General features: G+C 37.3%; 1 protein-coding gene across 1 annotated transcript in view; it reads right to left on the bottom strand.

Annotated features, from left to right (window-relative positions):
• LOC110445955 (nucleolar protein 10-like) overlaps positions 1–13,602 on the bottom strand; it is a 30,101-nt gene that overhangs the window by 7,216 nt on the left and 9,283 nt on the right. Inside the window, exons 7-16 of the mRNA XM_021490857.1 lie at positions 13,245–13,305; positions 12,623–12,708; positions 12,158–12,236; positions 9,779–9,928; positions 9,209–9,328; positions 8,353–8,431; positions 4,434–4,561; positions 4,078–4,176; positions 2,145–2,237; positions 305–481 (exon numbers count right to left, since the gene is read on the bottom strand). Of these exons, the coding sequence (XP_021346532.1) occupies positions 305–481; positions 2,145–2,237; positions 4,078–4,176; positions 4,434–4,561; positions 8,353–8,431; positions 9,209–9,328; positions 9,779–9,928; positions 12,158–12,236; positions 12,623–12,708; positions 13,245–13,305 (1,072 nt within the window). The remainder of the gene's footprint in view (positions 1–304; positions 482–2,144; positions 2,238–4,077; positions 4,177–4,433; positions 4,562–8,352; positions 8,432–9,208; positions 9,329–9,778; positions 9,929–12,157; positions 12,237–12,622; positions 12,709–13,244; positions 13,306–13,602) is intronic.

Raw genomic sequence — 13,602 nt, 5'->3', positions numbered from 1 at the left:
TCTACCTGATAATGTCATGTACTCACTTCTACCTGATAATGTCATGTACTTACCTCTACCTGATAATGTCATGTACTCACTCACCTCTACCTGATAATGTCATGTACTCACTTCTACCTAATAATGTCATGTACTCACCTCTACCTGATAATGTCATGTAATCACTCACCTCTACCTGATAGTGTCATGTACTCACCTCTACCTGATAATGTCATGTACTCACTTCTACCTGATAATGTCATGTACACACCACTACCTGATAATGTCATGTACTCACCACTACCTGATAATGTCATGTACTTACCTCTACCTCCTCGTACTGCTTTGTCAGCTGACTCTGCTGTTTTCTCTTGACTGCTTTGTCCAGTTTAGAGATAACTGGATTAAGCAATCGATACTCCTCAGTAGATGTATCAATTTGAAAGTCTGTCTTTGTGAACATCTCACTAAATCGGTTATCTTCCAAAAGACCGACAGCTTCCTGAAAAAGAAAAAAAAACACATGTTACTTTTTTTTCTCATCATACAAAAATCAAAATTGGAATGAAGCCAATAGTCAAAAAGCAGGAATAAGTAAATAAAGTCAATAAAAAGCTTTACAAAATAAAGCAAGCCAACACAAGGTGTCTAGGTAATAGCATACTGAGGCCACATTAGGTGTTTAGGAAATAACATATTGAGACCATACAAGATGTCTAGGAAAAAGCATACTGAGGCCACACAAGGTGGCTAGGAAATAGCATACTGAGACCACACAAGGTGTCTAGGCAATAGCATACTGAGGACAAAAAGGTTTATAGGAAATAGCATATTGAGGCCCCACAAGGTGTCTAGGAAATAGCATCCTGTGACCACACAAGGGGTCTAGGAAATAGCATACTTAGGCCACACAAGGGGTCTAAGAAATAGCATACTGAGTCCACACAAGGTGGCTCGGAAATAGCATACTGAGGTCACACAAGGTGTCTAGGAAATAGCATACTGAGGCCACACAAGGTGTCTAAGAAATAGCATACTGCAGCCACACAAGGTATCTAAGAAATAGCATACTGAGGCCACACAAGGTGTCTAGGAAAAAGCATACTGCAGCCACAGAAGGTCTAAAAAATAGCATACTAAGGCCACACAAGGTGCCTAGGAAATTGCATACTGTGACCACACAAGGTGTCTAGGAAATAGCATACTGAGGCCACACAAGGTGTCTAGGAAATAGCATACTGAGGCTACACAAGGTGTCTAGGAAATAGCATACTTCAACCACACAAGGTGTCTAAGAAATAGCATACTGAGGACAAAAAGGTGTATAGGAAATAGCATAATGAAGCCACACAAGATTTCTAGGAAATAGCATACTGAGGCCATACAAGATGTCAAGGAAATAGCATACTGAGGCCACACAATGTGTCTAGGAAATAGTATACTGAATCCTAATATCAATTTCCCAACACATAGAAATGAATATCTAGCATACTAAGGCCAAACAAGGTGTCTAAAAAATAGCAAAGTAAGGCCACACAAGGTGCCTAGGAAATAGCATAATGAGGCCACACAAGATTTCTAGGGAATAGCATACTGAGGCCATACAAGATGTCAAGGAAATAGCATACTGAGGCCACACAATGTGTCTAGGAAATAGTATACTGAATCCTAATATCAATTTCCCAACACATAGAAATGAATATCTAGCATACTAAGGCCAAACAAGGTGTCTAAAAAATAGCATACTAAGGCCACACAAGGTGTCTTGGAAAAAGCATAATGAGGCCACACAAGATTTCTAGGGAATAGCATACTGAGGTCACACAAGGTGTCTAGGAAATAGTATACTGAATCCTAATATCAATTTCCCAACACATAGAAATGAATATCTAGCATACTAAGGCCACACAAGGTGCCTAGGAAATAGCATAAAAAAGCCACACAAGATTTCTAGGAAATAGCATACGTAGGCCATACAAGATGTCAAGGAAATAGCATACTGAGGCCACACAATGTGTCTAGGAAATAGCATACTGAGGACATACAAGATGTCAAGGAAATAGCATACTGAGGCCACACAAGGTGTATAGGAAATAGTATACTGAATCCTAATATCAATTTCCCAACACAAAAAAATGAATATCAGTGAATGTATGTCGACTTACTTTTGCCCGTTTTTTCCCAGTCGAGGTGGTTGCAATCACTTCTTTAGCTGTCAGAAGTTTCTCTGCCAGATCTCTATTGACCTTTGGTAGTTTCTATGGCAAAGAAAATTTAAGTCACATTAAGACATCTTCATTGTAAAAAACAGAAGCTATGATATTTTCCTTTTTATTTACAGTGTATTTTTTGTAGGTGATTGATAATGGTTTAATAATAACTTATTAAAGACAACCTTTAAATCTAAAACAGGAAAATGTTAAGAAAAGATCCTAAACAGTTTCTATTGGTTTCTATGAAAAACAAGTCCCACATCGTGACGATCTTTTCTGAAGTAATTTCTGTGCGTCTCATGCTCAGCCTGTTAGAGATAGCATGTATGTATCTCTTGTTGAAAATTTTCAAAATTATCTGAATATCATATATTAATACTTCCAAGAATGGATTCAAACATTCCTGAAAACATGCAAGCAATCATCTAATTTAGTAATCATGATCCGACACTTATTAACGAGGCTGTCACGTTGTAATTCATTATTCCAAGTGTCTCCTATATCTCAACTAGGCATCTCTAGTCTTACTGAGAAAACTGAAGCCTTAAAATCCAGGATTGACGATGTGGAACAGTATTCTAGGCGCACGACTCGAGTTCAGGCATATTCTAAGTCTGACACTGCTGAACTCATAATTAAAGTGTGTAATGAAGTTCTTGGTTTTATGATTACTCCCCATGATACCAGTAGATCCCAACGTGTCGGTGAAGTAAGTAACCCAGGTACATCATGATATGTTTATTACACTATTGTACAAGCGTGTCTGTGAATGATGCTAGATTCAACGTCTTCTTCAGGGAAGATGTCACCATAGACTCATCCTGTTCTCCTGTCCATGAGGATCAACAGTCCAATTCAACAACTCAATCTCACCTCTTGTTGCCAGAGACTTGTTTCTGTCCTCAGACAATCATCTATGAACTAATGAAGCTCTCGCCAAACAGCTGGTCTAAGTGTATTACAAAGCTCAATTTCTCAAATCACAGGCACCTAGACCAATAATAGTTGTAATGTGATTCGCAAATTTAATGGTGACAAGGCTTAGTGAACTGTCATCAGATCTGCATATCCTGACGTCTGAGAAGCCCAGAGACTTATTCCGAATAGGTGTGTCCCAAGTCTGTTAGAGGACATGGCGGGACCCATTGTGGTAGTGAGGTAGTAGACACACGAAACTCCCCATCATCGTTCTAGCCATGGTGAATCGTCTGTAGCTGTCATTCAGACTAGGAACACTTTGTTCCCCTGCGTCTTCAGTCTGCCGAGACGGAGGGTTAAGTAACTGTGGTGTCACTATGTTACCAGACTCTGCTACGTTTGTATATATACAGTGTATCATCGACTGTTACACTAGTACATATTTATATATATACAGTGTATCAATGACTGTTACACTAGTACATATTTTTATACATATAGTGTATTATCGACTGTTACACTAGTACATATTTATATATATACAGTGTATCATCGACTGTTGTACTAGTACATATTTATATATATACAGTGTATTATCGACTGTTACACTAGTACATATTTATATACATACAGTGTATCATCGACTGTTACACTAGTACATATTTATATATATACAGTGTATCATCGACTGTTACACTAGTACATATATATATATATATATACAGTAACATTGACTGTTACCCTAGTACATATTTATATATATACATACCGTGTATCATCGACTGTTACACTAGTACATATATATATATATATATACAGTAACATTGACTGGTACACTAGTACATATTTATATACACACAGTATAGTTATGTTCGGATGTAAGAGGTGACACTTAGTATACCTATGTATCTTTTTTATTTCATAATGTTTTTGCAAAGTAGACCTTGTAATTAAAATCAATACCAACCTTGGAGCGCACTCTATTTGCTCGATCCTCCTCTAATTTTTCCCGAATCTTTTTCTTTCGATATTCGTCATATGCAAATGGTTCGACCATTGCTTTTGCCTGAAAATGAATGACAATATTTCAAAGGTTCCTCCTAAAACTGTGAAATTCTACAGATATCTTAACTTACATACACACTGTGTGGAGCACAACTTTTAAAGATTTTCAAAAGAATTTTCTTAGTTATGATGATGAATATTTTGAATTCATTTTTCATGAACAAAACAAAATGAAAAACAAGGATAATTAAAATAGCAATCACCAAGAGTTACTTAAATCTGGAAAAGTTTCCTACATTAAGGATTAACTGTCCTTACCCTATGGTAGAGCCTAATGTCGATGAAGAAGCCATGCATGTACGCCCTCAACATGGTAGAGCCTATAAGATGGGCCAGACCCAAGTCCTCCAACACCTTCCTTGTGACGAACTTGTAGTCGTCATACACTGGTACAGTAACACATCAAGAAGAAATTGTAAATTTTGGCTATAATAAATGGGATGTTTTTACGGCTTTTCATGTGAAAAATATTGTAATAATTTATCCTATTCAATACAGTGCAATACACTCTATATCAATGGGCGAAATGCCCCGAGTCGAGTGACATGAAATATACAATTTTGTCACACTGTTGTACTGGTTACAATACAAATCGTTCACTTATTCATAGCTCGACAAAGGGAATAGTTGGTCTTTAAACATTGTGCCACATTTGATATGTAAAATGCTTGTGCATAAATTAAAACTTCGATAGTATTCATTATTTTTTTTAACCTTATCTTACATGCACATCAAACACAAAGGGAATATACTAGGCATGATGCAGGATCAATCGCTATAGGAAGTAGCTTCTGAGGTTTTAATCAAGGTTTCCATTGAATTTAATAAATTTCGTTTTTTAAAGGCAAACAAGCATTTGAAAAAATTACAAAAATGTAAGTAATACAAACTTCTACTAATTATCCAGCCATTTTAACCTCTCAGATTGTGACCTTTAAGTTTCAAACATGTATCTCTCAGATTGTGACCTTTAATTTTCAAACATGTATCTCTGAGATTGTGACCTACAAAGTGTCAAACATGTGCAGCTCTGAGATTGTGACCTACACAGTATCAAACATGTATCTCTGAGATTGTGACCTACAAAGTGTCCAACATGTACAGCTCTGAGATTGTGACCTACAAAGTGTCAAACATGTACCACTGAGATTGTGTCCTACAAAGTGTCAAACATGTACAGCTCTGAGATTGTAACCTACAAAGTGTCAAACATGTACAGCTCTGAGATTGTGACCTACACAGTATCAAACATGTATCTCTGAGATTGTGACCTACAAAGTGTCCAACATGTACAGCTCTGAGATTGTGACCTACAAAGTGTCAACATGTATCTCTGAGATTGTGACCTACACAGGGTCAAACATGTATCTCTGTGATTGTGACCTACAAAGTGTCTAACATGTACGGCTCTGAGATTGTGACCTACACAGTATCAAACATGTATCTCTGAGATTGTGACCTACAAAGTGTCCAACATGTACAGCTCTGAGATTGTGACCTACAAAGTCTCAAACATTTACAGCTCTGTGATTGTGACCTACAAAGTATCAATCATGTATCTCTGAGATTGTGACCTACACAGTGTCAAACAGGAATCTCTGTGATTGTGACCTACAAAGTGTCTAACATGTACGGCTCTGAGATTGTGACCTACAAAGTGTCAACATGTATCTCTGAGATTGTGACCTACACAGGGTCAAACATGTATCTCTGTGATTGTGACCTACAAAGTGTCTAACATGTATCTCTGAGATTGTGACCTACACAGTGTCAAACAGGAATCTCTGTGATTGTGACCTACAAAGTGTCTAACATGTACGGCTCTGAGATTGTGACCTACAAAGTGTCAAACATGTACACCTCTGAGATTGTGACCTACAAAGTGTCCAACATGTACATCTCTGAGATTGTGACCTACAAAGTGTCCAACATGTACATCTCTGAGATTGTGACCTACAAAGTGTCAAATATGTACCTCTCAGATTGTGACCTACAAAGTGTCAAACATATACCTCTCAGATTGTGCCCTACAAAGTGTCAAACATGTACAGCTCTGTGATTTTGACCTACAAAGTATCAATCATGTATCTCTGAGACTGTGACCTACACAGTGTCAAACATGTATCTCTGTGATTGTGACCTACAAAGTGTCTAACATGTACGGCTCTGAGATTGTGACCTACACAGTATCAACCATGTATCTCTGAGATTGTGACCTACAAAGTTTCAAACATGTACAGCTCTGAGATTACAGTGACCTACAAAGTGTCAAACATGTACAGCTCTGAGACTGTGACCTACGAAGTGTCAAACATGTACAGCTCTGAGATTACAGTGACCTACAAAGTGTCAAACATGTACAGTACTGAGATTACAGTGACCTACAAAGTGTCAAACATGTACAGTACTGAGATTACAGTGACCTACAAAGTGTCAAACATGTACCTCGGAGATTGTGACCTACAAAGTGTCAAACATGTAGAGCTCTGAGATTGTGACCTACAAAGTGTCAAATATGTACCTCTCAGATTGTGACCTACAAAGTGTCAAACATGTACGGCTCTGTGATTGTGACCTACAAAGTATCAAACATGTATCTCTGAGATTGTGACCTACAAAGTTTCAAACATGTACAGCTCTGAGATTACAGTGACCTACAAAGTGTCAAACATGTACAGCTCTGTGATTGTGACCTACAAAGTATCAATCATGTATCTCTGAGATTGTGACCTACACAGTGTCAAACATGTATCTCTGTGATTGTGACCTACAAAGTGTCTAACATGTACAGCTCTGAGATTGTGACCTACAAAGTGTTAAACATGTACAGCTCTGAGATTACAGTGACCTGCAAAGTTTCAAACTTTTACCTCTGAGATTGTAAACTACAAAGTGTCCAACATCACGAATATGGATTTGTAATATAGCTCTCATGGGATAACAGGCCCTCTGGGCCTGTTATACTCACTAGGACACTTAGGTAAGCTTGGCAAAATATTCTCATGAAAAATAATACAGCCCAATTTTGGTTCTGTCAAGCTATCGACATATGGGACTAAGTCTCCAGGGGCAGGGATGGACCCCTGAACCAATTAGTTTAGCACAAGTGCATTTGTCTTTTTCCATTTCCAAAAATACACTTTGTTACATGGTATATGGTCGGGACCACAACCATTTTCATGTAAAGACAATTCAGCACGGGGTTCCCACATTAGTTGCCTCTTTCAATGATGCAGGTGTGTTGTTTTCTCACTCCACAACCTGCAGGGTTGGTTGGGGGTGGGGATTGGATTAGGTAGGATAGTTTTATACAATCAAGGTAAAAAAAACACAATGAAAATACAAAGAATTGCCAATCCTATTTTTTTCCAAAGCCGGCATAGGATACAACTCTGGTGATGGCCTTATGTGCATTATTATTATCATTATTAAATGCTTAACCGACCTTCAACACAGGATAGGTCATTAGGGCCAACAAAAGGTCGAAAAAACAAAAACAAATGCAAAATAAAAACATCAAACAAACTTGAAGGTTAAAAGACAAATGTCAAATTGAATATTGAAAGTGGCTATGATGACTCAATTTTTTTTAAAAAGACCAACAGCTTTCAGATAGCCTAAAATTGAAGAGACAGTTATGTTTTCCAAGGATATTGTAGACATGTAATGTTATTAAAGAAATTTTCTCAAGTTGACTGAAGGTCAACACAATCTTATAAGATGTGGTTCCCGACACGTTATGCATTGAGGCTGAACATCACGTTTTAGTAAATAATAATGGGTACTGTATGAATGACCTATTTAGAGACAGGCAATGACAATCTCATCTCGGCGCCTCTCTCTGTAGCTAGGTTACCATTCACCGATTTCAGTTTCAATAGAATGTAGCTTGTTATCTATGCACTGATTAAAATTATTTTGCAACTGTGATCTTATAAAAGTTGTAATTAGTGGTTTAATATCAATAAAATGAAGTTTAAAATCTTCAGGTGGTAGCAATAGTGCTGCTTTCGCGGCACGATCTGCCTTTTCATTACCCAGTATTCCCGCATGTCCGGGACTTATGTGCAACCCAGCACGAAGAGGACTAACTTACCAATAGGAAATACAAGTAGTATTTATTGAGCCTGCAGGTAATTACAATTCTATTGATCTTTATAATAATGTATAACTTTACCCATGTCAGCCGTTTTTTCTTCCAACTCCTCTGTCATATTGTCGAGAAATGAACACCATTTTGGTGCAGTCCCCAGTGTCTGGTAAACAAAATAAAAACACCAATTTTATCATGGTTTGGTAGCCACTGGCAGAATCAATGACTTTTTGTCATGTTTTCTGAAAACAGAAGCTGTTAAAGATTAAATGAAGGATCAGAGAAATGTTAAGATGGCATGAAGGAAAGAGTCACACCATGGGTGGAAGTTACAGCAGAGACAAAGGAAAGTTTCCTTATATATCATAGTTCTGATACGAGAAAGGTAATCGAGCCGACGTCAGGTGTAGATTTGTGGGCTGATCAGTGGGGGGCTTCACTTTGAGTACAGATACCAAAAGGTATGTAGGGCGATTACAGAATACAGGCACATATAAAGAAAATGGATTTAATTACAACATACTCAAGCGTCACAAATAAGTGGGTTTTAATGTTTATCTGGCCAACTAATTCCGATACATTACTTTTACAAAAAGTACAACTCATATGAAAGAACAGTATGAAGGTACCGTATAACATGAAATGTTCAAGGGTATTTTCTTTCATAGCTTGAAGCCATTTAGATCGTTTCGTGGTACAAAATGTCATGGATTCCGCATTTAAACAAAGAGAAATCAAATATATCAATTAAATTCCTTGTATTTATTTTTGTGGTTCTGTAGCATCCACGAAAACCACAAATGTTTTATACAACGACCATTTCATGTTATACAGTATATATTGTTCTAAACCTAAACCAAATTTTAAAGATATTGTTTTGAAATTTTCTTTTTTTTGAAAACAGTTGAATGAGGAAGAAATTACCCAAAACATGACTTACAGGAATATAGTAGCTGAGGATCTTTGGAGCCTCGTTAGCCATGAAGAGCATACCAGACTCCGGTAACAAACACAGGTCGTTCAGGTTGGTGCCAGGCTCAATAGATGTGAAGGCTTTCCCCTATAAACACAACAGCATAGTTTTGTCTACACTTCTGCTAATATAATGCATTTCCTTTGTAGGGTATTTTCACTATTTTGTTTAAGTGGGAAGAATATAGAACAAGAGGCCCAAAGGATCTGTATCGCTAACTTGGTTATTACTACATGTATGTTCACAGCATATTATTTTATTACTTAACAGATACATAAAGGACAGACAAAAGGCTTTGTTTATGTTAAAACACATTATATCATCAAGGCCAATACCATTAAGTGTAGATATGTATATATATGATAATTTTTTAAACAGTTCATTTCAACCCCACTACCCAGGTATTTCAAATCAACTTGGTCGAAAGACCAGTACATTTAAAAACTACATCATTTTATTTAACTTTGAAGATCCAAGCCATAATAAAGAAAATGTTATTTTAAATAAATTTCGTAAAAATAATTGTAGCTTATATACCGTTTCCCGGTTCCATAGCTTCAGAATCTTTGTATCCATGGACAGCACTAAATCCATAGAATCCTGGAACTCAATAGACTTGATGGGCAGCTCATACTGGTGGTCTTTAACTAGCAGAGGTTTGTCAGATCTCATGTCATACAGCAATACCTAAACACAAAGAACAATGGACGGCAAATATCAGAAAAATTGTTACAAGATCCAGATCTCATGTTATACAGCAATACCTAAACACAAAGCACAATGGACGGCAAATATCAGAAAAATTGTTACAAGGTCCAGATCTCATGTTATACAGCAATACCTAAACACAAAAAGCATGATGGACAGCAAATATCAGAAAATTGTTACAAGGTCGTGATCTCATTTTCAATTACAGCTAAACGAAATATTTGTCATTGATATTGGAGTAAAACACGTTTATTTGAAATATTTTGTATTAACATGTCATCAGAAAAAGTTAGATATAGAGGATATTTAATGGTGTCTTCAGTAATAACAAATATTTCACGAGTGTGGCTAATATTTTGATATTTTTCACGAGTGCGCTAACAAGTTGATAGAATCCGATATTTCACTGGCAAAATTGTAATAAATGGTAATTATTTACAAATAATATAATTTCACAAATTCTGTACAATCAACAGTTTTCGAGTTATAGCGGTTTTAAAGATTATAGCCTATGACGTCATGGCGGCCATATTGGATTTTTGACCTACTTGGAAATGTTCATGAAACATGTTCAGACCTTGGCCTACAACATATTTAAAAGACTTTAATCCTATCTTTTACCAATTAAAAGATACAGACTCCACAAAGTATGGAAGAATAAGAATAATAAGAAACCTAACAAAAACAAAAGGTCTTTTTCACCAGTTGGTGAAAAGTCCTAATGAATATAAAAAAATAAAAGAAGAGACTGCTACAGTGATACTTACTAGATAGAATAACAAGACTCCTACCGCCATGTTAACACCACATATACTTATATGACCGGTGCTCCTTCCTACCGCCATGTTAACACCATATATACTTATATGGCTGGGCCTTGTTCCTACCGCCATGTTAACACCACATATACAATATAAAAAAATAAAAGAAGAGACTGCTACAGCGATACTTACTAGATAGAATAACAAGACTCCTACCGCCATGTTAGCACCACATATACTTATATGACCGGTGCTCCTTCCTCCCGCCATGTTAACACCACATATACTTATATGCCTGGTGCTCGTTCCTACCGCCATGTTAACACCACATAGACTTATATGACTGGTGCTCGTTGTTACTGCCATGTTAACACCACATATCCTTATACGACTGGTGCTCGTTCCTACCGCCATGTTAACACCACATATGCTTATATGACCGGTGCTCGTTGTTACCGCCATGTTAACATCACATATACTTACATGACCAGTGCTCGTTCCTACCGCCATGTTAACATAACATATACTTATATGACAGGTGCTCGTTGTTACCGCCATGTTAACACCACCTATACTTATATGACCGGTGCTCCTTCCTACTGCCATGTTAACTCCACATATACTTATATGACTGGTGCTCGTTGTTACCGCCATGTTAACACAACATATACTTATATGACCGGTGCTCCTTCCTCCCGCCATGTTAACACCACATATACTTACATGACCGGCGCTCGCTGTTACCGCCATGTTAACACCACATATACTTACATGACCGGCGCTCGCTGTTACCGCCATGTTAACACCACATATACTTATATGAAAGGTGCTCCTTCCTACAGCCATGTTAACACCACATATACTTATATGAACGGTGCTCGTTGTTACCGCCATGTTAACATCACATATACTTACATGACCAGTGCTCGTTGCTACCGCCATGTTAACACCACATATACTTGTATGACCGGTGCTCGTTGTTACCGCCATGTTAACATCACATATACTTACATGACCAGTGCTCGTTCCTACCGCCATGTTAACACCACATATGCTTATATGACCGGTGCTCGTTGTTACCGCCATGTTAACACAACATATACTTATATGACCGGTGCTCCTTCCTACCGCAATGTTAACACAACATATACTTATATGACCGGTGCTCCTTCCTACCGCCATGCTAACACCACATATCCTTATATGACCGGTGCTCGTTCCTACCGCCATGTTAACACCACATATACTTATATGACAGGTGCTCCTTCCTACAGCCATGTTAACACCATATATACTTATATGGCTGGTCCTTGTTCCTACCGCCATGTTAACACCACATATACTTATATGACCGGTGCTCGTTGTTACCGCCATGTTAACACCACATATACTTATATGACAGGTGCTCGTTCCTACCGCCATGTTAACACCTTGCACATATACTTACATGACCCGTGCTCGTTCCTACAGCCATGTTGAGACCATCACGGAATTTTAATGCTGTCACAGCTGGGAGGTCCAAGGTTCTTAAGACAAAACACATATCCTATTTACAACTGTTTGTCATGATTTTAAAATATTTGCTGATACTATTTTTCTTCTTCAATACCCTATCCAGCTTCATTCATCAATTATGTAATTTTCAGTTGTGTTAATCATTAAATTGAACATCATTTATTTTAACACAATTTTTGCTGGTTCAAAACAAGAACAAATTGTAACCTTACCCAGTTTATCTGTTTAAAAGTTATCATATTGGTAAAAATGAAAGAGTGTTTTGCAATTTAAAATCACAAAATTCAATCCATTAAAGGTTTCATGAAAAAACCACCTGTCAATAAAGCATCTGTATAAAGACAATTAACGACTACCGTAGGAAGAAATATTCTTTATACAATAAAACTGAACTTACTCGAGGTCGTCGACGTGTTTACTGAGGGCTATGTCCAGCACACCCACTCTAGTTCTGACCCGCGGATCAAAACACTCCACCGTACCCTATACAACAAACCAAATACCTCCATACGTCAGATCAAACTGGTACTTTCTTGTTAATCAAAGAAACAAGCAGCACTGAAAAGCTCAAGTCATAAAAATAAGGACCCTAAAAGAAATCTTCCCGACACCAGAACTCTTCTTTCTATGACTATCATAAAAGTATCAAATAGCTAGTGTTATAATGTAAAAACAGCATTCCTTGCATATCATATCAATTTCTTTGGCCACCTTCCCACAAGTGTCATGTTTTGGGTACAATGCCATTGCAGTGTAAACCTCCCATGTGGAATATCTATTGGAGATTAATAGTCAATCCTAATTAAGGGTTGAGAGAATTAATTACCAGGTACTGTATATGTGACGGGTGTAGAATATCTCTATTCCCCTATATCTACATAACAATTGCCTCATTTTTTCTCACTGCCTACATGTGAATTTGATAAGAACTGACAAATCAGCCAAAATCGTAGTTGGAAAGACCAGGAAACCATGTGCTGATGTACACCAGAGGTAGACTTTTAAAAGAAAAAGCTTACCATGCTTGTTCCGCAAGCCAAGAGGTAGTTAGATGGATTGAACTGACAACAGTTTACCTCTCTGAAACAGAAACCTTGTTATACAGAATACATGATATTGGGGTTGATCTCAATATATCTTTTTTTCTGAAAATTGGACCCCAAGGCAAAAGAAACAATCACCTTGACCAAAATGTTGAAAAAAATTATGGAATCTAATACAGTGTATCAATTGAAATTTATGTTAAATGTTACTTCAAAATTGTTCTACAATATAAAGAGACCCTACCTTTTAAAGAGGCTCAAGGGCCTTGAATTGCTCCCCTGACTATTTTGGAAATCAGATTGAAATCTATCCCATAGTTTTGGATGTACATTG

Source organism: Mizuhopecten yessoensis, unplaced genomic scaffold, assembly GCF_002113885.1.
Source record: "Mizuhopecten yessoensis strain PY_sf001 unplaced genomic scaffold, ASM211388v2 scaffold2429, whole genome shotgun sequence".
NCBI lineage: Eukaryota > Metazoa > Mollusca > Bivalvia > Pectinida > Pectinidae > Mizuhopecten > Mizuhopecten yessoensis.
Note: the sequence above shows the minus strand (reverse complement) of the source record. Positions and strands in the feature narration are given on the sequence as shown.